The sequence below is a fragment of the Mandrillus leucophaeus genome, unplaced genomic scaffold (assembly GCF_000951045.1).
Source record: "Mandrillus leucophaeus isolate KB7577 unplaced genomic scaffold, Mleu.le_1.0 Scaffold1605, whole genome shotgun sequence".
In the NCBI taxonomy this organism is placed as follows: Eukaryota; Metazoa; Chordata; class Mammalia; order Primates; family Cercopithecidae; genus Mandrillus; species Mandrillus leucophaeus.
The window spans coordinates 392,056-414,798 of NW_012101594.1; the positions used below are offsets into that span (position 1 = coordinate 392,056).

Sequence of the window (22,743 nt, forward strand, 5' to 3'; positions counted from 1 at the left end):
ATCCCCACTGCTCTCATCTGCTGCCTCTCAGGGCCCATTTCCACCATCTTTGAAGACATCAGCTTATGGTTCACATGATCCCTCACGACCCCATTTTCTCGTTTTTTTGATAACTTCATCATCTATGTTGTGAACCAAAAGACACACCATAACCACGTATCCCTTATCTTGTTTAGGTAGATATATGGTCACTTGAAATAAAGACATTTCCCCAGTCTCTCAGTCTCAGACAGGTATGGCCATGGGACTAATGGCCAACTGAATACAGGCAAAAGTGCTGTGTGCAACTTTGAGACGTGTTTTTAAGAAGAGGAAATGCATCATTTTCTAACCTCCTTTCATATTAGATGGAGTGTGACTTGACAGACAGCAGTCAGCCTAGGTCATGAGGTGAAAGCCACTTACTGACCTTGAAAGAAAAAGAGGCATCTGGCCCCTGATACCATGCACTATTGCACCCTCTCCAAGCTGCCTGTGCCTGTGAGAGGATTCTAGCCCATCTTGTTTAAACCACAGCAGTGACCTAACCCTTATTGACTCCCACCACCATTCCACACTATTATACTTCTGTAGCTTTATACTATTTTAGGAGATCTGGTGTAGCTTCAGATTTACATACCCTCTGCCTCTAGAATCTCAGGAATAGATTTATTTAGGAGAGGCCCCATCTTCTCTTTTCACCACCTAAGTTTCTCTGCTTCAGTCACCTGGTGAGGCATTGGCCTGCGAGAGAGCAAGCTCTATTAACAGTAGAAAGCTCAGGAACCCATCCACCCAGTTACGGAAACTTGGTATATGTTAGGAGAGTTCTACAGACCAGCGAGAAAGGAGAGACTGTTGAGTAAACAGTGCTGGGACAACTGGTTACAAACAAAGAAAAACAAAATTAGGTCCCTACTAAATACAATCATAAAAATACATTTCAGATGAACTTATGAAAAATCTTATTATGAGATTAAAAATTCAGAAAACTTTGAGGGTAGGGAAGGATCTCTTAAAATTATATGGCATAAGCCATATAGGCAAAACACTGATACATTTAACAACATTAACATTTAAAAATTACTTGGGTCCAGCAAAACACTCCTAAAGGCAGGGAAGAGAGACAAGCCACAATGTACCAGATATTTGCAATGCATATAATTAATCAAAGACTAGCATCTCTCCAGAATATATATTTTAAGAGGCTTAAATACCTTTAAGCCAAAAAATTCCAAGTGAAAAATGGGCAGAGGATATGAACAAGTAACAGAAGGAACCTCGGGCTGGGTGTGGTGGCTCACGCCTGTAATCCCAGCACCTTGGGAGGCTAAGGTGGACGGCTCATGAGGTCAGGAGATCGAGACCCTCCTGGCTAACATAGTGAAACCCTGTCTCTACTAGAAATACAAAAAAACTAGCCGGGCGTGGTAGCAGGCACCTGTAGTCCCAGCTAAGCTACTCAGGAGGCTGAGGCAGGAGAACGGTGTGAACCGGGGAAGTGGAGCTTGCAGTGAGCCAAGATCGCACCACTGCACTCCAGCCTGGGCAATAGAACAAGACTCTGTCCCAAAAAAAAAATAATAAAATAAAATAAAAAACAGTGAAGGAAACTTGTACAGTCAATACACATATGAAAAGATACTTATAAAACCTAAAGGAAATGACACCCATTCAATCAGATAAGATGAAAAGTCTGATGACACCAAGTATTGCAGAGTTAGGGAACTCTCAGATTGCTGATGGGAGGATAAACAGACACATGCTTAGAGGGCAACTGGGAATGTCCAGTCAATTAGGGGAATTCCAATACCTCCTCGAATCTACACAATGTGATGGGATGCTCACTGCAGCACAGCTATAATACAGAAACACCGAAAAACCCCTACAGGTCCATCAATAGCATCTAAACAGTAGAACTCATACAATGGAACACTATACAATAGTTAAAATAACTGGGCTGGGCAGAGTGGCTCATGCCTGTAATCCCAGCACTTTGGGAGGCCACGGTGGGTGGATCATCTGTGGTCAGGAGTTTGAGACCAGCATGGCCAACATGGTGAAACCCCGTCTCTAATAAAAATACAAAATTAGCCAGGCGTGGTGGCGGGCACCTGTAATCGCAGCTACTCAGGAGACTGAGACACGAGAATCATGTGAACCCAGGAGGTGGAGATTGCAGTGAGCCGAGATCACGCCATTGCACTCCAGCCTGGATGACAAGAGCAAAACTCCATCTCAATAAATAAATAAATAAATAAATAAATAAATAAATAAATAAATAAAAAATAACTGAATTGGAGCTACATTTATACATGCCTCCAGAATGCAATATTTAAAAAAATTATCAAATATGTACAATATAACATTTCTGTAAAGTTAAGAAAACATGCCAACATACAAAACTAAAACTAACCATAGATGGGAAGGACAGAAATCGACTTCAGGACAGGAGGCACAGGCAACAGGACTGGTGCCACATATGAACAGGACTTCAGAATGTGCATTTTATTTCTAAAGACAAATCTGGAGCAAATATGGAAAGATACTAGTTGACTGGTTACATGGGGGAGATACAGGTGTTTGAACACCAGTGCCCTGCTCTTGTTTGGCATGTTCGAATGCCATCTTTTACAAATTATCTCATTTTTCTTCTTTGTTGCTTGTGTTCTGGGTTCCCTCGTTTCCCAGCTCTCTGGGGACCACCAAGTAGCATCTCCTCTGGTGACTTTGCTCTCTCCAATGCTCTTCCCTCGTCTTCTCACACGTCCTTGTTTTCTCAGTCTTAACACTTCACCCTAACCATCACTGGGCCCCTTCATTTCTTCCTCCCTCGCTGTCTACTTAAGGGCCCCCCACTTCTGCCTTTACCTCTCAATGTGGTCTCCACCCAGCACCCCCTGGCCAGGCCTTTGAAAGACCTCATCAAGCTTAATGATTCAAAACAACATCCAATCCCATCTTTGGAAACCCCACCCTAAAACTGCTCTTCTGAAGATAAACACTGCCATAATTGCCAAATTGAATGGGCTTTTCAGTTTTTCTTTCCCCATAACCTCCTGGGAGCTGTCACCATCAGGGACCATCCCTGTCTGCTTTACCTGCTCCCTGCTGTGGCTTCCGTGATGGCAATGCCCCCCATCCCGGGTCTCTGACCTGCCCTACTAATCGGTGGGATTCCACCTGCCAGTGTTCGGGCTTCTCCGTCCTCCCTTCTTAGGGCACCACATTTTCCTCTGCCCTTCCTCAAACAGCCTGGGGGAAAGCAAGCTCCTGTCAAATGTCAAGATATACAATTCTCATTTCTCTCATAATAAAGATGCATTGCCCTGGCACTCATGCTATTCCTGGAACAGGGAGATGGGGCTACCAGTTTGAACCCCAAGGCACACTTGTGTCTTCTCAGCTGTCTGATATACGTAACACCTGCTTGATCTCAGCTCACTGCAGCCTCAGCCTCCTGGGCTTAAGTGATCCTCCCACCTCAGCCTCCAGAGTAGCTGAGACTACAAGCGCACGCCACTATGATTGGCTAATTTTTAAATTTTGTTTCGTACAAAGTCTTGATATGTTGCCCAGGCTGGTATCAAACTCCTGGGCTCAAGTGATCCTTCCGCCTTGACCCCCCGAAGTATTGGGATTACAGGTGTGAGCCACTGTGCTCAGGAAGAGGCACTTCTGAGATTCTCTTTACAACCCATGATTGATGCACGGAGAAGGCAAAGCCCACCTGTCCACTCTCCCGCCACAGCGCCCAGGGCCACAGCCAGAGAAGGAAAGGAGAGTGGTTTCTGAGCTCAGGCCCTCACAGGCTTCTACAGAGGGTGAACACTTGCTGAAGGAACCACTGGATGTTTTGGCAACCACCTGGCAGTGTTCGTGCTGTCATGCACAACTGAGTCCAGGGACCTGCTTGGCACCCGCAGCCTTACAGCCCAGGGCTGGCAGATATCAGGCCTCCCCGCTCTCCTAACGCCTCTGCTTAGGAAACTTTCTAGTTAAAGAAATGTGTGCAGAGAGGTGAGGTCATTAAAAGCTCCTTCGAATGGGGCAAACTGCCTCCCTTCTGAGCTCACAGCACAGGTTATCCCAAAGGAGCCCAAGATGCAGGGAGAGGGGTCAATATTTACAATGGACCAAACTCCAAGATTCCAACAGGACTCATCCATTTATTGATATTACTATTAAGCCACTTCCCAGCAGTGTGACTGCCATAACAAGAACAGGACTCGGTTTCTAAAGGCAATAAAATAACAAGGACATCATGGACAAAGCATTGGAACACTCCTCGTAGGGAACTGGCTTTTCCTCTCCAGCCAGAGGACCCAAGTGCCAGGCGCCACTCCCGAGCACTCGGTCCTGGTCCCGAACAGAGGCACATCTTTATGTATCTCGGCCCTCATGCCGGATGCTTTCCCCGCCCTGATCTGATCTTCTCAGTTCATCTGGATAAACCCGCTGTGCTTCCTGTCCATGAAGTGAGGCGCTCCCCAAAGAGGGATCCAAAGTCTGGTGATGAAACAGCTGGCACCAAAGAGCTGGTTCTGCTTCCTCCTCACCAAGTAAATACGCACTTTATTTTTTTTAAGGAAAGAAAAGTCTTAAAAATATATGGCACTAGAGTGTAAAACTATACAACCGCATCCAGTGAAAATTCCAGGCAGCTTGCGGCCTGTGGCGCACCACGTCCCTCAGATGTAGAGCTGATGGGAGGCCAGGGTGTCCATGAATGGTCGCACCAGGTTGTCCGTGGAGAAGTAAAAGATGAGCCCAAACGTGATGGAGATGGGGAGGGCGGGCAACGCCTTCTTGAAGACAGCAAGCAGCAGGAGGGTCAGACACAAGCCCTGCAGGACACGGAGGGGAGGGTGAGCGTGGTGATCCCTGGCGTGGACGGGAGCTGTGAGTCATGGTCTAGTCCCTGGGCGCAGAAGCTTGTTCGAGGACCAGTCGGACAACGGCGCTAGACACCCCATTATCTTTCCTGGTCCTCCAACAGCTCTTGAGGTGTTGAGGGCAGAAGTTCTCACCCCCATTGGATCACCCCACCTGTTAGTGAGTGAACCAGAAGGCAGGCCTCCCGACTCCTGGAGCAGTGCTGTGCCCCCAGGTCGTGCTGCCTCCCCTGTCTGGCTAGAGTGGTCACATGGGATGGTAAGATGCCCTCAGGGAACATGTATTTATATGAGAGCTAGGTGGGCTCAACTGAAATGGCAGTAAGGTTCTCAGCAGCTGGCACCAAGGGAATCAGAGCTGCCAGCCAACCTGCCCCTGGGAAGCAGGTGTGGGGGCTGCCCATCCTCCCCTGACCTGGCTGATGCAGGCAGTGGTCCAGGTGAGTACAGGGAACCAGGGTGCCTTCTCTATCCTTGGGGGCAGCAGGGCTCAGGTCAGGCAGTCTGGTGGTGGAGCAGCCTAGGTCGATCATCCCATCCCTGATGTACTTGTGGGCAAAAGCAAAATCTTCTGGACACTAGAGCATCAACTTTAACCATGCCATGCCCAGGGTTTTCACCAAGGGGCAGACACCAAGCGCACAACTCAGACACTCCACCTCCTCTAACGTGACAGGGAAATCTCTGAGATGAAGTCACGGCAGGACATCTCCCCATTATGTGTATCTGGCCAGGTTAACTGACGATGGGACCTGCACATTTCACTGCTGCAATTCACAGTAACAGGGCCAGCCCTAGTGCCCCAGATTCAGACCCTGTGGTGTCTCAGTGGCATGGAGGAGGGGAAAACACAGTCCTCACTAGCTTTGTGCCCACAGGCAAGGCCCTTAAGCAATTTTATTTTCTGCAAATCTGATGTCATCGCAACCACCTCAAGGGTATCATCACTGCACAAAGCTGTCAGCTGGGTCCCCGGCCTGGAGGCTGTATGCTCAGCCACGCTGGGGCCAGTGCTCTCCTCACCCTCCCCTGCACTGTCCTCCGCAGGCTGGAGCCCACCTAGGGGCGAGCACACCTCCTGTGAGCCTCGGTCTCAAGCTGACCCTTCCAGCCCCGCTCCCTGGTCTTGTCCCTCAGAGGGAAGAGAAGAAATGAAAAATCCCCAGGGATCCTGGGACCCGCCCCCACCACAATGAGGACTCTGGGGGCCCCACCACCAGGGGGCAGTCAGACACATCCCCAGCCACTCACAATGAGGATGGCCACGAAGCAGGCCAGCGTGGTATTCCAGTCCCCGCTGCCCGTGGCCGCCGCCTTGCCCACCAGCACACTGTAGAAGATGAAGTCCCCGAGGCCAAGCTTCACACCCCCTGTGTGAGGAGAGACAGTGAACCCGTGCTGAGGAGGCGTGCACGGAATGGAAAAAGAAGAGAAACCCTGGTCCAGAAGGCCCAGCCAGTCTGCCCAGCCCAGCCCACCTGGCCTCTAGAAGCTGCCATGTGGACTGCGGACAAGGACAGCTATCTCCCCAAATCAGTGGCCAGTGGGAAAGCAGGGGACACCTGTGAACTGGGTGACTTACAACCTGGGCAGAGAAAAGCGGGCAGTTCTGAAACTCAGGTAAAACCGGTGTTGGGCACTCAGTGAGTAAAGAACAAATAGGAATGCATGGCCTGGGGCTGGGCACTGCTGTACAATTTAGTATGAAGCCTGAATTACAAATTTTTAGGGAATTTAATTTCAGTGCATTCAAAAGCACATATAACACCAAGACAGAGGTCCTCTGAAGACCCTTTCACCTTACAATAGGTAAATATAACTGGGAATTAGTCTACCCATTACTGATCAGAAAATTAGAGCTTCCAAAATGCTCTCAGGTTTGTTTTCTTTAGTGCAATGGTCCCTGACACTTATTTATAGGATAACTTTGCTCACTGTAGACAATAAAAATGGTTATGCAATAAACACAAACCATGGAGACCCACCTCCCTTGCCCTTCCAGCCCTGCAGGTGTCCCTCCCGCTCCTGGCCCCAGCGTCCATCCTTCCCCCACCAGGTCCAATCCATCAGCATCACTTCCTCTTGGATCCCAACTCCTCCCCTTTAGCTGGTTCCTTCTCAGAGCCTAACAAACAGGTTCCAGTCTTGCCCATCCTAGAAAGACAGCTCTTCCTGTCCTGGGCCCTTGCTCCTGCTTTCATGTGCTGGCTCCCCTTCCTTATCACTCCTTCTTCCATCAGGACTCTGAAAAAAAACCCTGCACTCATCTCCCAGTCACCTTGGAAACCTAGAGGCACCAGGTCCCATGTCCTGACCAATGCTCTCTGGTCCCCAGGGGACACCTGCAGTCCTCACACCACCTGCGGCACCCATCTGCCTCTGGCTACTCCTCAGGGTCCTCCGATGCACCTTCCCTTCCTCTGTAAATGTCACCGACCCTGACCCTGCACCCTCCCTGGCTACTCTTCTCGGGCCTCATTTTGACAACATGTACATGCTGATGGCTCCAACGTGTCAAACCCTGAGTTCTTCCCTGGCTCTGGTGCCTGCTGGTATGTCCCTCCAGATGTCCTGCAGCCCCCACCCCCTCCCACATGGATGCTCTCCTGAGTAAGTGTGGTAAGCCACACCACCTTCCCGATGGACCCCTCCACACCGTCCTTGGCCTAGTCCTGACAGTCATCCCCCTCTCAGCCCATGGTGCTGCCTTGTTTCTCTCCCCCCGGACAACAAGAGGGGGTAACGTGTCCTGCCCCCGAAGAGAGGACACAGGAAACACGTGCTGGGGGCCCTCTCACATGCTCTGTGTTTCTTCATTTGGCTGGTCCTGAGTTGCATCTCTTATAATAGAACTAATTTTGGCTGAGTGCTGTGGCTCAGACCTATAATGCCAGTACTCTGGGAGGCCAAGGCATATGGATGGCTTGAGCCCAGGAGTTCGAGACCAGCCCGGGCAACAAGTCAAAACCTTGTCTCTATTAAAAATATAAAAATGAACCAAGTGTGGTAGCATGTGCCTGTATCCCAGCTACTCAGGAGGCTGAGGTAGGAGGATCACTTGAGCCCAGGAAGTCAAAGTTGCAGTGAGCCACGATCGTGCTACTGCACTCCAGCCTGGGCGACAGAGCGAGAACCTGTCTCCAAAACAAAATGACAACAATGACAAAAACAAACAAACAAAAAACAAACAAACAAACAAAAAAACACTGCAATTTTAAGTGTAGTGCTTTCCTGAGTTCTGTGAGTCATTCTAACAAGTTATTGAACCTAAGGGGATCATGCAGCCCTAAATTTGCAGCCAGTCAGAAGCACAAGTGGCATTTAGACCCTCCAGAGCTCGTGGCTGGTGTCTGGAGGGAGGCCAGTCCTGTGGGCCCCGTGGGATCTGTGCTAACTCCTGGTCTGCAGCACACCACTTGGCCTTGGAATAAACATCTCCCACAAGCCTGCCTGGGGGTGTGCACCTGCTCCTCCTTCCAGACCCACCGCAGAGCGATCTTAGCTTGCCCCTCCCGCGTCACTGGAGTCCTGTATGCCAGGCCACTGTTACCAGGTTGCTCCCATAAGGCACCTCTCAAGGCAGGGGCTGTTACGACACCGCAGCATCTCCCTGCTCCAGGCTGCCGCCTGGCACGCTGCAGTGGGCGGGCACTTGGTATTGGGCGGGCACTGGGTATTGGGCAGGCACCGCGTACTGACGCCAGGATGAACCCCTATCTCAGTGTGTCTCCAGGCCTGTCTGCAAGGCCCTCCCACACTTCTGCTCTCTGCATCCCGCTCCAGCTTCCTCTGACTCCTGAGTCTGCCTGTCAGGAAACGCTCCCCACCCTGTGCTCCTCTCCTCTAGGGACTGCTGTGACTCAACCTTCAGAGCTCAGCTCAGCAGTTATTTCCTCAGGTGACTTTCCCTAATTCCTGCCAACCAGGTCAAGAAGCCCCATGGCATGCTCTCCTGCCCCCATGGCCTGCTTCACAGTCCCTGGCTTCTGCAGTCTGCGTGATTACTGCCCACGTCTCCTTAGTCTGCAGGTCCCACTAGGGCTGGGCCTCACCCAGCACAGCACGGGCACATGGTCCACACTCAATACACGCCAGACAACTACATGGGGTCTGCTGAGAAGACCCCAGCGCTGCAGATATCTCCTACTTCCACAGAGATGCCTCCAATGGGAAAAGGGGCCCCTCCCCTCACGCCCTCCTCCACCCAGGCTGCAGGGAGCCTCCACCCTCCGTCTTCACTCCTGCCCCGGGCTGAAGCAGGCCGTGTGAACATGGGCACCTTACTTTCCTCCTCTTCCTCCAGTTCCTCCCCTGGGTAGCCAGTCAGGGGAGGCTCAAAGACTTCGGGGTATGAAGGCTCCCCAAAACTGTCATAGGAGTCTTCTTCTGGGTGTCCAGGAAGAGAAGATGACCATCATTGCCATGAGGAGGGGACAACAAGGGAGACAGACAAGAGCTGGTCAGAGTGGTCCCTGGGAACAAAGCTCCAGGAAGGGGTCCCCCTGAGCACCAGTGCCTGATGCCAGGGCTTCCCCTCCCCTGCCCCACCCATGCCCAGCAGAACGAAGCAACAGAGGTTGGCAGAGGACCAAGGGTCCAACACTCGCTGAATCTTCAAGCCCCATGTGTCCGGCTGGTTTTCAAAGGACCTTTCCCTCTGCTCCTCCTGAACTCATGCCTCTCAGAGAGGCCAGGCCGGGCAGAGCTGCGTGCAGGTAGGGAGCTGCCCCCCAGTGATGAGAGGCTGTTAGCTCCCCTGGATACTCACCCATCTCCGGGTCATAGGGGAGCTGGAGGGCACCCTGAGAGGAGGGGTCCAGCTTCGCCATGCCGACCGTCCACACCATGGCGGCTGGGGGAGGGGAAAAGGTTCACGCCTCAGGCGGTGCTAACAGTGGCTGCCTGCAGGGCCTGGGGGAGGTGACCAGTCTGCGTCCCAGAAAGCCTGCACAGGACCCTCCATCCCGCCATCCTGCAGGTATCTGTTCATGCTCCATTGTTAGGAGGCCGTTGTGGGAGGGGTCCGGAGTCACTCCCTCTTGACTCCTGCATTTGTCTATTCTGTTACTGTTTGTCTCCCCTCCTAGAGCGTAAGAAGAACCAGATCTATCAGAGGCAGGACCTCACTGTTCACGGGTGAATTCCCAGAGCCCTGGGACACTCAACAACAGTCCTAGCACAGACTTTCCATACATGGTCTTTGCTCATCCTTGGAATGTGCCTGGAATGTGCTTTCCCGTGGGGCCGCGCTGCGGGTGATTCTCCTCTACTGCTCGATTCCTCAGCTGCATGGAGATACCTAGCACTCTGTAGCTGTTCCATAAACTCTTTCCCAGGCCACCCTGCAGAAACCACAGCTCCAGAAATTCAGGCTCTATTTAAGCTCTGCCATTAGCAAACTGAGGGCATCACAATCCCAGGGCTGTGAGCTCCATGAGGCCTGGGACCCTGTGGTCTTCTTTCCTGCTGGGTCCCTCAGTGCCTAGCACAGTGCCTGTCACAAAGTAGGGACTTGATGTGCTTTTGCTGACTGCATGTGTAAGTCCAAATCTCTACACACTGACCCCGAGGCCAGGGGCCATCCCGTGTGCCTTCCCTTCAGTTAGGGTTAATGCCAATCAGCCACGCTGCTGTCAAGGAAGCCCAGGAGCTCCTTGCTCCCCGACCCCCTGCCCTGAAGAATCCCTCTCCAAAGTCCCTTCTCAAGAGCCTGGGGAGCTGAGGTGTGGCTGCGGGCTCACAGGAATGCAAACCTGCACCACAGCATGCCACTGTGCCACTGGAGGATGAACGGGATGAAGTCAGGGGCTGCGCCACATCCTAGCAGACGCCTGCTTCCTGTACTACGTTTCTAAGCTTCTTACTGTGTTAATAGCAAGATACTACCCTCCCTGGTTTCTGAAAGTGGAGATCCTCCAGGGATCACCAAGGCCAGCTCCTCCTCTTTGCTCAGGGAAAGGGTGAGCATCTCCTAGTCAACTCTGAAAGCCACGGCCAGGAAGCAGGCCCTTGTCCCCCCATAGGCTGCCTGCTGACCCTGAGTCAGGTAGAGGCACGGAGGGACCACTCACATGAGTATATCAGGGCAGGGAATATGGGCTCGTTTCTCTCCTGGGCAGTTTCTACCAGCATTCTCAGAGGCCCTTTGGGACACAGCACAGCCACGAGATCTGGGAAAACAGAGACATCCTTGTCAAGTTATCCCCAAACAGCCCCCTGAAGAAGAGCCAGCCCTGTAGCACAGGAGCCCTGGGTGGAGCTCTCAGAGCATGCCTTGCTTCTGGGCTGGCATCCCAAACTCTCAATCTCCAGTCACAACTTAGAGCAGGCCCTGGTGTGAGCCAGAGTAGGGCCTCACAGGCAACTGCAAGCATGGAGGAGCTGTGCACCCGAGACGTGGTGGCCAGGCTGGGGAGTCCCACTTCTCTTAAGCCTCAAATTCCTTAACCTAAAACGGAAGTAACAATACTGGCAATGATAATCATGGTAGTATCAAATAGCAGCTAACATTTGTGGTTATGTATAGGCACTGTGCCCAAAGGACTGTCTTGATAAATCACTTACAGTGTGCCCAGTGCTTAACAGTGCACTTGCTCAATCAGCATATTGATAATAATGGAAAATCAGGGCCGGGCGCAGTGGCTCACACCTGTAATCCCAGCACTTTGGGAGGCCGAGGTGGGCCGATCACAAGGTCAGGAGTTCGAGATCTGCCTGGCCAACATGGTGAAACCCCATCTCTACTAAAAATACAAAAATTAGCCCAGTGTGGTGGCACACGCCCGTAATCCTATCTACTTGGGAGGCTGAGACAGGAGAATCGCTTGAACACGGGAGGCAGAGGTTGCAGTCAGCCGAGATGGCGCCACTGCACTCCAGCCTGGGCGACAGAGAGAGCAAGACTCCATCTCAAAAAAAAAAAAAAAAAAAAGAAAGAAAAAAAAGGGCAAATGAGGAGCTCAGTGACTACCGTGTTTTATCTAGATCACCAGGAGTGTTCCCGAAATAGTGGACCCCTCTATGTTTTACAAAGGTGACTCTCAGGAGGAAGCCCACCCAGGCCTCTGCAGGAAGGGAAGCAAGTCCTTCAGCACCTGCCCTCCTTGTGCAGCACTGGGGACAATTTGGCTCCGGACATCGCCCCCGCTGCCCCCACCAGCTTTGCTGCCCGCCTACCGTACACAGAGATGGCGCCCAGGATGACCCACGCGGACCACTCTGGGAGGTACTTGATGAACACCAAGGCCATGAGTGCACTGATCATGATGAGGTAGGCCTGCTGCAGCACCAGGGGGCCCTTCCAGTGGATACACACCATGCCCACCGCCCCGAAGTTCCAGACAGTCAGCAAGAGGGTGGGGTAGTCCATGGCCACATTGTAGGTCTTCAACACTTCCCTGCAGGACCAAGGAGCCTGTGAGTGGGACTCAGTGGAGACATTACAGTCTAGCAGTTTACCACCATTCAGTCCCAACCTGGCCCTCCTTACTAACATTTCCTTCCCCGACCTTCACTGTCCTTACAATTTACCATTTGAGACATTTTCTAGAACAAGGTGGGGATGTTTGGAACAGGTCACAGAAAAGTGTACAGGCATGACCTGGAAGACCCTGTGCACATGAAAAGGTCCTTGGGAAGGTGTTTTCTCTTGTCCCTCCAGTCCCTTTGGGCCCCTAGGTCAGGATGATATCCCAAATCAAGGGGCAATAGAACAGATACTTTTTCCCACAAACCAGGAAGTACCCAGGCCTAGCCCAAAAATTAGAATGTAAATTTTGTGGAATTTCTATCCCCCTGGGGTTCACAGAGCGCCTTCTCCATGAAGGGTTCGTTTTAAATCAGGAACAAGACAGAAACGTGGGGTCCACCATGCAGCCCCACTTCTACTCCCCTGTGTCAAGGCCATGAGAGAGGGCCATGAAGGCCTGGATTCCAGAACGGCTGGCACTGGGGAACACTGGAGCTCGACGGTCACCTTTCCCTGCCCAGGTCCTCATGCCCATGTCCACTTGTGCCGCATGGAGAGGGGCTCCCAGTGCTGTTCGTCTGCCACTTACCCAAGGTAGATATAGGTGAAGAGGAACAGCAGCATCAGCGAAGACATGATCAACCAGCCATGGATGAACTAGACAACAGAAATGGCACAATCACAAGGTATCCCCAAGTGCCACAAATCCTAAGGCCCCCAGGACCCTGGGACTGATACCGAAGCCTGAATGCTCTTTGTTAGGCTACTTCATGCCTATGTTGGAAGGGATCAGGTGGCCACCTTACAGATACAGAGGGCACAGAAATCCAAGGAGTTCCCCTCAGGTCACCTTGCAGTGTGTGCAGACAAGACTCCCTCAGGTCTGTTGGCATAGCCTTGCAGTCTCCCCCAACTCTACTCGTTCAGTTAGAAAGGTAATGCTGGGTGTCTTCTACTTGCCAGGCACTGTTCTAGGTTCTGAAGCCAAGGCTAGCAAAGTCTCTGCCCATGGGCATTGTGTTCCAGTGTAAGGGGAGCTAGATGACATATAGACAAATTTACAGTATATTAGCAAGTAATGATGAGGGCCATGAAGAAAAAAATGTTAGCAGGATACAGTGACAGGAGACTCACTGGGGTGCTATTTTAGATAGGGTGGCCTCAACAGAGAACCCGGGAAGTCCCCTCCCACCCTTGGGACCTACAAACAGGTCCTCAGAAAGACCTGTTCCTGTCTCCTGGCCAAGCATAGGAGAGTGAAGGACAAGAGGGGGCTGATCCTAATCCAGTCCCTTAGCTGGCCATCAGCAGGACAGTGATATGACTTCCCATCAGCTTCACCCCTGAGGACCAACTCATCAGTCACCAGCTCAACCCACTGGGACCTCAGCTTGGCCCTGGTCTACCTGGAGTGAAAGCAGCCTCCACGGCCATGCTGTATGCACAGCCAAAAGGGGAAAGGGCTGCCTCTGGGACGTGCCGACCCTCTTCCTCCCAGCCACCACCTGGCCGCCCGGGCCACCATCATCTGCCTGTGTTGCGGAACCTCCAAGGAAGCCCTACTGGACAGATGGCTGAGCCCCTCTTCACAGCCTCTGGGACTGGCCACCAGACACCTACTGCCCTCAGTGGTGCCAGCACTTCACACCTGCCATGCAATTTCTAGCTTGACCTCATGCAATCTGTATCCTCTGCTCCAAACCAGCAGCCCTCCACCCTGCTTCCCACCATCTGCCAACCTCCCAGTGGCAATGTTCAAACCCTGCCTCGTCACAGTTACACAGGTAATTGTTACTTATTTTATTATTATTTTTTTTAGAGACAGGGTCTTACTACATCGCCCAGGCTAGACTTGAACTCCTGGGGTCAGGCGATCCTCCTGCCTCAGTCTCCCGAGTAGTTGGGACCACAGGCATGCACCACCATGCCCAGCTGGTACTCATTACTTATTGATAAGCTTCAGCTCAGGACATGTCCTGCAGCCCCTCCCATGGCCTTCCCCCTGCTGCCCCCACTGGAACGGGGCTCAGCTCCCTCCCTGCACTGCCCCTGTCCCATCCCTCTAGCCTGGGCACTCTGTACCACTATCTACCTGCTCCATGGATGGCAGCTGCCTGAACAAAAAATGTTGTGAGGCACCTGTGTGTAAACAGTTTTAAAATAGGTAATGCCCAGCTTAATCACCTTTCCATCTTTAGTGGTTCAACCCCTTCCCTGGGAGAAAAGCCTGAAGCCGCTGTCTAAAAGCTTATGGCATCTTTGGAGACAGGCAGTGCCCATAATCCTGGCCAGATGGGATCTGCCCTTCCACTACTCCCTGGGGCTACTTAGCAGCTATAGGCAGCTACAACCCAAAAGTCTCCCAGGGCTGGAAGACCTCAGCATGGCATCTGCACATCCTTGCACGAAAAGGAAAAGGAAAACTAAAAATAAATCTTCAGGGGACGTATTGGGGTGAGAGGAGCCTAAAATAGAACTTCAGAAAGAGAAGCTAAACAAAATTAACTTCGAACTATGAGAAATGATGCTTGGAACACTGCAATGAGGAACTCAAGTGGGATAATGTGCAAATTTAAAAGAAAACAGGCTGGGTGCAATGACTCACACATGTAATCCCAGACCTTTGGGAGGCCAAGGTGGGAGGATCACTTGAGTCCAGGAATTTGAGACCAGCCTGGGCAACACTATGAGATCTAGCCTCCACAAAAAAAAATTTAAAAATTAGCCAAGTACGGTGGTGCACACCTGTAGTCCTAGCTACTTGAGAGGCTGGGCGGGAGAACTTCTTGAGCCCAGGAGGTTGAGGCTGCAGTGAGTCATGATCGAACCACTGCACTCCAGGCTGGGCAATGGAGTAAGACCACGTTTCAAGAAAAAGAAAATAAATAAAAATAAAAGACAACAGTATTAGGTCATCCATGGTGGGAGACAGGATGGGGTGGGAAGGAGTACAAAAACTCTGGGTCTATTTTCCTCTGATTTGTGTTTTTTAAAGGTGGCTGTTTCACAGGCTCTGCCACCATGGTGTGGGGCAGACAGGGAGAGAGACGGGTGGGTGGAGGGCAGGGCCAGGGGCTCACCTTGTAGCAGCGGTACTTGTAGAGCACCACCAAGAAGATGGTCATAACCACGATGACGCTGATCATGATGAGGGTGTTGAGAACAGAGTTGAGGAGGCGCTGGCCCACCGAGGGCGTGTCCTCAGTGAATGGCGTGTAGATGCTGAGGGAGGAGGCAAAGGGCTGACGCTCCCAGCCCTGCCTGCTCCTCGAGGCTCCCCACCTTGAGTGATTCTGGACCTGCTAGGGGAGGTGCCTGGGATGCCCATACCGCCCACGTGCTGCCCTGATGGAGTGCAGGCACCACCCCCGTGAGCAGTTCCTGTCCTCCAGCTCATTTCCTGGCACCCTGACCACAGACCTGTGGCTCTCAGCCTGCCACCTGGGCCCAGTGCCGCAGTGAGGATGAGGGCTAGATGACCTCCCCACTGCCCTCCCCACCCCCACAGGGATTAAAGGCTCCCTAGGTGCTTCTCTCACCCATCCAATTCTCATTCCCCCACCCACCCACACCTCTCCACCAGCTCCACCCAGCCCAGCCCCCCTCCACCTGCTACTACCCTACCCCCACCCGCTGGAGCAACTGCTGTCCTTGCAGTTCATAAGCTCAGGAAGCAGAGACAGGAAGCAATTCACCCAAACCTCACTCTTCCCAGCCTGGACTGCTGCAAACAAACTGCTGGCTGCATTCTCTCCATGCTTCCACCTCTGCTGCGCTGAATCCTCCACACACTATAAGCTTCCTGAGGATGGGACTCTACTTTTTTAATTTTTTTAAAAAAAATTTGAGACAGGGTCTCACTCTGTTGCTGAGGCTGGAGTACAGTGGCGCAATCATGGCTCACTGCAGCCTTGACTTCTGGGCTCCGGTGTTCTTCCACCTCAGCCTCCCAAGCAGCTGAGACTACAGATGTGTCTCACCACACCTGGCTAATTTTTGTATTTTTTGTAGAGACAGGGTCTCACATTTCCCAGGCTAGTCTCAAACTCCTGGGCTCAAATAATCCTCTCGCCTCAGTCTCCCGAAGTGCTGGGATTACAGGCATGAGACACTACACCTGGCCTTATTCCTTTCTTTAAAAGAAACAAAAAAACAAACCAACACGCACAAAATGAAACAAAAATTCCCGAAATTAAAAAAAACAATGTTTATAGAAGGTGCTTAGCAGTGAGCACCACAGAAAGGGGAGGGGGAAGAAGTGGAGGAAGCTTCTCATTTTTCGATGCTGCTGCCTCTGCATGTATTTTACTAAAATAAACTAAAGGCTTTATAAGTCTTTCTCACAAGGCTGGAAGTGAGCTGAGAAATATCTGGTCCAACCACCTTGTTTCACATTCAAGGAAGCAGAGACCCAGAGAGGAAGTGATTTGTTTGCGGTCACAAAGGAATGGGTGGCACAGCCGCTCATAGGATCTAGGACTAGGAACAGGGAGCCCAGTGCTTTGCAGCAAGAGTTTGATTTCTGCGGCAGGATCCAGCTTGCTTGAGCACTCACCTGCAGCAGACACTCTTCAAAGCCTTTCACTCGTATTAACTCACTTAATTCTCCCAGTAACTGTGTTATTAACCCATTATACAGACAAGGAAACTGAGGCATAGGGACATTAACAGCATGCCCAAGTAGGTCACAATCCAGGAGGCAGTGAGCCAGGCCATGAACCTGGGCGGTTCTTCATCCCTGCTCTTTACCACTGCTGGTGTGGAGCAGTAGATGCAGTGACCAACACAGGCTGCTGCCCCCCGACAACTCAGTCCTCACCCCACCCTGTGCCCCCCAAGCCCCCAACTCACAGCTGTCCATTCTTCTCCGTGTAGAAGCGCACAGACTTGATGGTGGCTACCACCACGATCATGCACAGAGTGACCGGCACAAACAGCATGATCACGTGCTTTGCCCCGTACTTGAGGGTCAGCTCTTCCTCCAGGCCTGGAGGCCGCCCGGGAACCCCACTACAGACGTAGCGGTCAGGGTCCTCCTCACCGTCCTCCTCGTTCTCCTGGCTTCTCTGTGGGAAACCACATCGTGAGGGCCGCGGAATGTCCCCTACGGCAGCCCATCTGTGTAATGCATGGATTTTTGGAACCAGAAATGAGAAGTTTGAATGTTGTTTTCCAGATATAAGGAGCAGTCTATGAGCTGCTAGGGCATATGAAAAGTTTATGAGGACAAGAGTAGAGAAGATTTGGAGCTGGATGAGGCACCACAAATGAAGGAAGGTAGGCTGCTATGGTCTGCAGGCCCAAGACTAAATGGTTAATGAATTTGGAACACATCAAAAGATCTTTCCCCTTCCTAATACAGGGACTCAGGAGGTCACTCAATTCTGTTCACGTGGCCATGCTGATATGGGAGGAGACAGGCCAGGAGATAGAAGGAAAACAGAGACTAAACATTTTTGGTTGACAAATCACTAGCTAGAGGAGTCAGTGCAAAGGACACTCTCTTTGAGTGTGACTAAGATACTGGGAATTTGCAGAGGAAGAAATTACTTTGAATTTTCTGCCCCACAGAATCAAGCATGTAAATTTGCAGCTCTGAACTAGAGAGGCTAAACGGGCATTAAGCATCTGAGAAGACGCAGGCTCTGGTAAGGTGGGCAGGCACAAATGAGGAGGTAGCAAGGGAGGGCAGGACACCTGCCAGACACTGGCACAAACCGATCTGTGAGAACTGTGGCAAGTCAGGGTCATGGGCTGCCTTGCTAATGAGGTGAACAGCTAAAGAAAAAGCCAAATGAAACAAAAACCAAAAATTTGCTTCAGTACCGGTTCTCTGCAGAGAGAGTCCCAATCTAGCCATTCAGCCAAGAAAGGAAAGGAAGACTATTCATGAACAGAAACTGAAACGACTAAAATGTACAAAACTTCCCAGAGATAACAAACTAACAAGAAAAGGCTGAGGAGTGGCCGAGCAGTGGCCTTGAGCTGGTGTGATTTCACTCAGAGCTTAGGGACGATGGTTCTGTTCTCAAGGAGAACATGGAGAAGTGAGCTCAAATTTCAGCAAGAGGGATTAAGACTGGCTGCAAGAAAACAATCCACACAGAGACATTTTTTAATTCTATAATGGGCAAAACAGAGAACAGGATTCAGGCAAATTCAGATGTTTTGCTCTGATCGGGAGAGAAAGGACAAAACTAAGTGGCTCTCCCAAGGATATTCTACTCTTTCTAACGTTATAATCTCCTCCCCTGGGGGCCGGATGATCACAGTGCAGCCCAAATATCCCCAGCTCAAAAGTCAACTGTGCATCAGGCAGACTCCTCTCAGTTACTATGTCTGGCCATCTGCCAAAAAATGCTTCCCCTGCTACCATCCTAAGCTTCTGCATTACCTGTCCTAGCACCCAGGCATCCAAATAAACTCTCCTACTACAGTGGAAACAGTGACCTGCATGAGAAAGGTAAACCTAAGGGGGCAGAGTGGACAGCATCCTTCAGCTCACTGCCAAGTCCATCTCCGGCTGTGAATGCGCAGAGTCCTGTGAAGCCCTGCAGACGGAAGGTCTACCATGGCCAGCCACCCACCCTTTTGGCCAATCCTTATCATTACTTCCCTTCTCCCTCCCGCATCAGGGAATGAACATCTGGTTTTCATCTGTAAGCTACAGGAGCCCCAGGGACCTGTTTCAAGGCCCCCAGCTGCTGGTGGGACCTACCCACTGGGCAATGTTCTCTCCGTCCTCTGGTCCCTGCCTGCCCTCCTGGCAGGAGCGCGGTGTGGGGCTCTCGGCCGACATTAGGGATGTCCGCTCATCACACACTTCTTCCTCGCTGTCAGAGGCCATGAATGTGAGCATAGCCCTGCCTCCGGAAGTACCTGGAAAAAGGAGCACAAGGACCTTGTTCCACTTTCCTGTGAGACAAAGGCAGTGGAGGGCTCTGGGGGTGGCTGGAGGTGACCTGGAAACCTGGACACAAGTCCTGCTCCACAAGCGTCCAAGAGATGCCTGTCAATCAAACGACTGCCATAGAACAAAAGGCCTTGAAAGCTGCCATGGAGGCAGCAGTGGCCTTGCCTGGGGCTGGCCTGAGGTTACTCACATCCCATGGGGCAAAACCCACAGCCATGAAAGTCAGGGCAGCTCCGAACTGTCAGTGTGCTCATTCGTTCAATCAGCAAACATCTGTGGTGCATCTGTTATGCACCAAAGATCATGCTGGGCTCTGAGGATATAAAGATGAGTAAGAAACACTCTTGTCCTAAAACAAAACAAAACAAAAAAATCATCTAATGTGACAAATCATACGATCCAGGTGTGTGATGGTAGGTGCAGAAGCACAAAAGTGGAATCAAATCTCAGAGATCAGGAATGTTTTCTAGAGAAGAGCCTATCTGATGGAGACTGGTTTTCCCAGGAGGAGGGAAGGGCAGAAGCACAGAAAATGTTCCAGTGAGGGCCTCACACTGTGGGGCGGGCAGTGGAGATGAGCAGGGTCTCAGGCACCATGTTAAGGAGACACACATCACCCTGAGGACAATCGTGACAGACAAGATCTGAACTGGGTTCATGAAAGTCAGTTTGGCCACTGGCCAGGGAGGGAAAGTGATCCCCAGAGATGACTGTGGCAGGTGAGGAGGACCGAGGACAGCAGCAGGATAGATGCAAGTGAGGGCAGAGTCCAGAAGAGGTCAGGAGGTCAAGGGCAGGACCTGACACAGGAGAGAAAACAGAGTCTAGAATGGCAGCCAGGTGGGGACTAAGACAGGGAAGACCGGAGAAGAGAGTCTCGGGAAAGACTGTGAATTTTACCCTTTGAGTGTCTATTGGATAAAATGGGGAAGCTGTCTGGGAGGCGTCTGAGGACCAGGTCTCCTGAGGTTAGAAGTGGAGACCTAAACCACGGGAGCAGGCGTGTGGGGTGGGGAAGTGCCACTGAGGGTGTGACCCAGGGGAAGGCCAAGGCCAAGGGGACCACAAGAGGGAAGCCTGCCCCCGCAAAACAGTGCTGACTGGGCTTTCTACACAGTAGTACCAAGTGGGGGACCCAGTGTACCAAAATCTACACATGCAGGATTCCGGGCTGGGAAGAGCTCCAAACAACGCCTGGCAAATCTGACTATTCTTGCCAACATCCCAGACGGGGACAGAGGCTGAGTTATCGCTGTCTAGAGACCCTCAGGGCTGAGCTTCACACCCTGGGCAAGGATAGCAGGTGTGCTCTCTGCTGAAAGTTCGTCTCCAAGTAAGTCGCCCCACAATATGTGATTTTTATTTTTATTTTTATTTTTAGAGACAGGGTCTCACTGGTCACTTAGACTGGAGTGCAGTGGTGCAATCATAGCTCACTGCAGCCTCGAACTCCTGGGCTCGAGCAATTCTCCCGCCTCAGCCTCCTCAGTAGCTAGGGCTGCAGATGTACGCCACCACACTAGGCTAATTTTTAAAATATTTTGTAGAAATGGGGGTCTCACTTTGTTGCCCAGGCTAGTCCCAAACCCCTGGCCTCAAGTGATCCTCCTGCCTCAGCCTCCCAAAGCACTGGGATTACAGTGTGTGAACAACTACACCCAGTTATATGTGGTTTTTAAACAAAGCAGGCAGATTCCTTCCAAGTCAGCCAATTTCAATCCCCTTAACAAGACTTGTGGCTGCCCTTCCTTCTGAAGACAGCGACCCTGGCTGTCGCCTGGATTATTCCCACAGGGACTTTAACTTCATCCCCAAACAAGAGGCACAGGCAAAACCTGCCTCTGCTCACCTCCATCACAGGGATTTCAACATGAACAAACTCCCCAGCCTGAAGCACCTTCTGTTTAGGATAGATAAGACAAGTACAGGAGTAACAACAGCAGGAAGCAAAGCCAGCTAAAAGCCAGGAGGGAGGTGACAAGGACAATGCACCCGAGAGTTAGAAGGGGACAGAGTCTACCAGTTGTCAGGAATAGATGCCTCAGGTCACAAGAAATTAGAAGGACATGAAGCTGCAAAGGTTAGGAATATTTCACCAGGCAGAGTTTGGAGGAGGGGGCTCATTCTGGAAAGAGGTAACCACTTAAGTAAACATATGAGTTAGGAACATAACATGGCCTATCCTGATAATAATATCAAGCAATTGGATGTGGCTGAAATGTGGGGACCTGGTAGGATGGGCCATCCAGGGAGGAGTTTGGTGCCTGATGGAGGTGTAAGAGCTTAATGCAGCAGAGGAGAGCCCCCAAAGGTTTCTGACCAGGAGAAAGATGTGAACTGAAGTGAACTTTACAAAAGCAGCCTTTACAAAAGAGGTGTGGGCCCTCCTCCCTCTTCACTCAGAGTCGCCTCAGACTAGGCCCCGGGGCCGCAGGGAAGTTCTGGGAATCAGCAAAACCCATACAAATGGAGCACAGCCTCACAACCCCAAAGAGTTGCAAGACGTTGGAAAGTTCTTGGCTTTAGTTCCTTCATCATCTATGGAAATGAGAGAAATTATCAGGCAGAAATGCAGGAGAAGGGCCGGGTATGGTGGCTCGGCTCACGCCTGTAATCCCAATGGTTTGGGAGGCGGAGGCAGACGGATCGCTTGAGCCCAGGAGTTCAAGACCAGCCTGAGTAACATGGCAAAACCCCATCTCTACAGAAATAAATAAATTAATTAATTAAATTGAAGAGAAGAAACTTCAAGATCCTCCTTTGGCTCAGCCTCACTAGATAAATCCTAAACAGACTCCTGCCTGGAAGCAGGGTTTCCCTCACTATCCACTCTGGCAATAGGGAACTCACTGACTCAAAAAGGGGCACCAAAACAAAGAGCTGCTGCATTTTCTCAAGCTAAATCATAACATTCCGTCTGGAGCAGTGTGCTGGATGGGCTACGAGACTGTACAGGTGGCTCTCTTAATACCTCCTTTTCTAGCATGACAGTTTTGTTTTGGGTGTGAACGAACAGGGAAGCTACGACCTCCTCCCTCTGTTCTTCCTATGCCTCTCAAGCTCCTGTGACTTATCTCTGCTATGACTGGAGGAGCAGTTCTGGGAGTCCCTGTACCTAAAAAACCACAGGCTGCAGCCCCTAAGGACAGAGGGCAGGCTCACCCTTCAGACCCACAAGAGCTGTAGCATTCAGAAGATAGGTTCCCAAATAGCAACGCACAACAAAAATGGATAAGCAGAGAGCAAAGTTACCTGCTTAAAGGAGAAAGGGAGCTGATGGGTGGGTGAAGACGGAGAAGCAGGGGACCCAGGATCAAGTAGAATCAGGTCCTTCCAATTCCCACTTCTCCATTCAGTTGCCAACCACTAATAAGACACTCCCTGGGGCTGGGTGCGGTGCTCACGTCTATAATCCCGTACTTTGGGAGGCTGAGGTGGGCAGATCACCCAAGGTTAGGAGTTCAAGACCAGCTAGCCAAGATGGGGAA

At 51.3% G+C, this 22,743-nt stretch overlaps 1 protein-coding gene across 3 annotated transcripts in view; it reads right to left on the reverse strand.

Annotated features, from left to right (window-relative positions):
- Positions 1-3,557: 3,557 nt before the first annotated feature.
- PSEN2 (presenilin 2) overlaps positions 3,558-22,743 on the reverse strand; it is a 26,697-nt gene continuing 7,511 nt past the window's right edge. The window contains exons 1-11 of one of the 3 annotated variants that reach the window (XM_011975985.1): positions 20,400-20,490; positions 19,061-19,221; positions 17,194-17,408; positions 15,423-15,564; positions 12,932-12,999; positions 12,051-12,271; positions 10,946-11,044; positions 9,643-9,726; positions 9,159-9,260; positions 6,126-6,244; positions 4,531-4,826 (exon numbers count right to left, since the gene is read on the reverse strand). In XM_011975985.1, the coding sequence (XP_011831375.1) occupies positions 4,671-4,826; positions 6,126-6,244; positions 9,159-9,260; positions 9,643-9,726; positions 10,946-11,044; positions 12,051-12,271; positions 12,932-12,999; positions 15,423-15,564; positions 17,194-17,408; positions 19,061-19,221; positions 20,400-20,478 (1,446 nt within the window). In that variant the 5' untranslated portion in view covers positions 20,479-20,490 and the 3' untranslated portion in view covers positions 4,531-4,670. Of the gene's footprint in view, positions 4,827-6,125; positions 6,245-9,158; positions 9,261-9,642; positions 9,727-10,945; positions 11,045-12,050; positions 12,272-12,931; positions 13,000-15,422; positions 15,565-17,193; positions 17,409-19,060; positions 19,222-20,399; positions 20,491-22,743 lie in introns of those variants that run through there. The other 2 variants (XM_011975987.1, XM_011975986.1) reach the window with 2 other exon arrangements.